The following is a 2997-nucleotide window of genomic DNA, read 5'->3' as shown; positions in this document are numbered from 1 at the left end:
GCCCTTGTTTTCATTCTAAACTAGTTGGGAGATGGTGGTTTGTTTCTTAGCATTATTATTGAATTTTGAAGCAATAGATCTGAAAGAGTTGTTGATGGGCACCATAGTGAATATAGGAATGTGATATCTTGCATTCCACAGGGTAGTGTTCTTGGCCCCATTACTTTTCATACAAAATACACATGACATGTGGCTTTGCCTAGAAAACAAGCTTGTTGCATAAGAAGATGATGCTACACTCTTTGCATCAATTCCATTTCTTGAATGGAGATATTGGGTTGCTGAATCCCTTAATAGAGATCTAGGTTGAATTAGCGCTTGGTGAAAATTATGGGGCATGAAGCTGAATCCTAACAAAACTCAAAGTATGATCGTAATTAGGTCAAGGAAATTGGCTCCTCAACATCCGGATCTCAGCATTGATAATGTTTCTTTAACTCTGTATGGCTCTATTAAAATTATAAGTATCATTCTCGACAGAGTATTTACTTTTAAGAAACGCATTAGGTCGATGCCTTCTTCCATTGCACAAAAAATTGGCTTTTTGCGAAAGTCTTTTCAAGATTTTCGCTGATCAATCTATTCTGAAGAAGTGTTTTAATTCTTTCACTCTACATTATTTCGAGTACTGTTCTCCTGTTTTGTTTTCAGCTGCTGCTGATTTTCATTTTAATTTGTTGGACAGGAACTTACGGTTTAACAATTTTCTTTTTCCTGATCTAAATATTAATCTCTGGCACCATCGTTCAATTAGCTCATTATTTATGTTGCATGATATTTTCCTTAATTCTGATCGTCCTTTATATTCAGATCTTCCCGAACAGTTTCATCTTGTTCGTAATACTAGGCATGCAGTTAATTCTAATATTCACGCCTCCATCATGAGGCTTAATACTACAGAGTATTCTGGAAGTTTTATTCCAGCTGTGACCAAGTTGTGGAATGATCTTACTAATCGGGTAGTTGAATCGATTGAACTTCAAAAGATCAAAATTTCAGCAAATGTTTTTATGTTGAACAGTCTGACATACGTCTTTTCATAGTTTATACATGAAATATCTGTTTTGATGTTTTTACTGTTTTTAAAATGTTTTATTTTAATTGTTCATTATTTCTCATATCGTTTAATTATTTCCTTATTTCCTTTCCTTACCAGGCTATTTTATCCTGTTGGAGCCCTTGGGCTTAAAGCATCTTGCTTTTCCAACTACTGTTTTTGCTAAGCTATTAATAATAATGCATATATATACACACACACACACACATATATATATATATATATATATAATATATATACATATATATATATATATATATAATATATATATATATATATATATATATATATATATATATATATATATGCATATACGTATATGTATATATACATATATTTATATATATATACATATATATATATTAATCTATATACATATATACTGTATATATATATATATATATATATATATATATATATATATAAATATTATATATATATATATATATATATATATATATACATATATATATATATGTATATATATATATGTATATGTATATATATATATATATATATATATATATATATATATATGTATGTATATGTGTATATATACATTCGTATGCAAAACCAATTCACAGGGACATGCATATGCGCATAAATATATATATATATATATATATATATATATATATATATATATATATATATATATATATATATATATATATATATATATATACCGTATATATACGTGTGTGTGTGACTATATATATGTGTAAGAATTTGCTAGTGTCTTACATAACTATGATATCAGTAATATAAATAATTTTCTCCCATAAACAACCAAATAGCCAGATATAAAACAATATCAGAGACATCGATATCTTTTATTGAATCTATGTAGAAGAAAAGGAAATAATATCAACAACTGAATTATGAGGTAACACACAAAAGAAAATCTATACAAGAAAGAATACTTCTGACGTTAAAAAGAAACTCACCAGGGAAGACTCAGGCAGGTAATTCTTCAATCGAGTCGTGATTTTGTCGACATCTTCCCGAGTCGCCTCGCGAAGTCTCACTGCATCGCCGGACATCTCCGTCTTCTCACGGGGATTGAAAGAGACGACTGCGGGCGCTGAGTGTTGAGTCAAGCTATGATACCCCGTTGATGAGCATATCTTATCACGAATGATAAACGGTTATTTTCATAGTACTTGGATTATTTTTTATGCTTTATGAGTTGATTGTGACTTGTAAGACCTTACAAGTAGTAATTTTACCTATTGAAATAAATTTGAAAGATATTAAAAACAACTTTTTTCATTAATATTTCTGAATTTTCATTTTGGCGAATTAGACATTACGAATGATAATGGCCCATGTACAAGTAGTTGCATAGACATGGGTATGTACGAGTATATTTGTATGCTTAGCTGAAATATCTAATCATAACTAAAAGCCTTTCTATAAATACGTTATTACCCACCAAACTGCTTAATCATTTTGATGATGAAGTTTACATAATTATTGCGGGATCAGATTAAACTTGTGATAAGAAGAGATTCTTGTTGTAAGTATCTGATGCCTCTCGGGAGTGCTTGAGGATTTTATAATCAATCTGTTAAGGTAATAAAGCTAGGTATAACATTTTGGCTAAAATGTTTAAGACCTACAAGTATAAATGTAAATTTTATGATAGATTAGACCTGGAAAGTGGTTCTGTAATGTTAATTTTGGTTCCATTTGAATCATCATACCCGAAAACCATGGTTTAGACACCTTAATCATCTTCCAAAGAGAAGTGGTTGAGAATTGTATATGGCCGGCAAGCATCACAGACGCCATCTTGAATTTGTCGGAAAGCTTAAGGGTGGGAGCCAGAAGCTCCAGAAAAAAAAAGTATCAACACTTGCAACCATTAGAATCAGGAGAAAATAACTATAAAAAATATTAATGGTTATGTCAAAAATGGCAATTTTCCTACACGACTA

The 2997-nt window shown here is 30.0% G+C and overlaps 1 protein-coding gene across 1 annotated transcript in view; it reads right to left on the bottom strand.

Annotated features, from left to right (window-relative positions):
- The window catches only part of LOC137654304 (uncharacterized), a 10241-nt gene extending 8080 nt beyond the window's left edge, over positions 1-2161 (bottom strand). The window contains exon 1 of the mRNA XM_068387931.1: positions 2005-2161. Within this exon, the coding sequence (XP_068244032.1) occupies positions 2005-2100 (96 nt within the window). The 5' untranslated portion in view covers positions 2101-2161. The remainder of the gene's footprint in view (positions 1-2004) is intronic.
- Positions 2162-2997: the final 836 nt, after the last annotated feature.

This window comes from Palaemon carinicauda, chromosome 15 (genome assembly GCF_036898095.1).
Source record: "Palaemon carinicauda isolate YSFRI2023 chromosome 15, ASM3689809v2, whole genome shotgun sequence".
In the NCBI taxonomy this organism is placed as follows: domain Eukaryota; kingdom Metazoa; phylum Arthropoda; class Malacostraca; order Decapoda; family Palaemonidae; genus Palaemon; species Palaemon carinicauda.
Note: the sequence above shows the minus strand (reverse complement) of the source record. Positions and strands in the feature narration are given on the sequence as shown.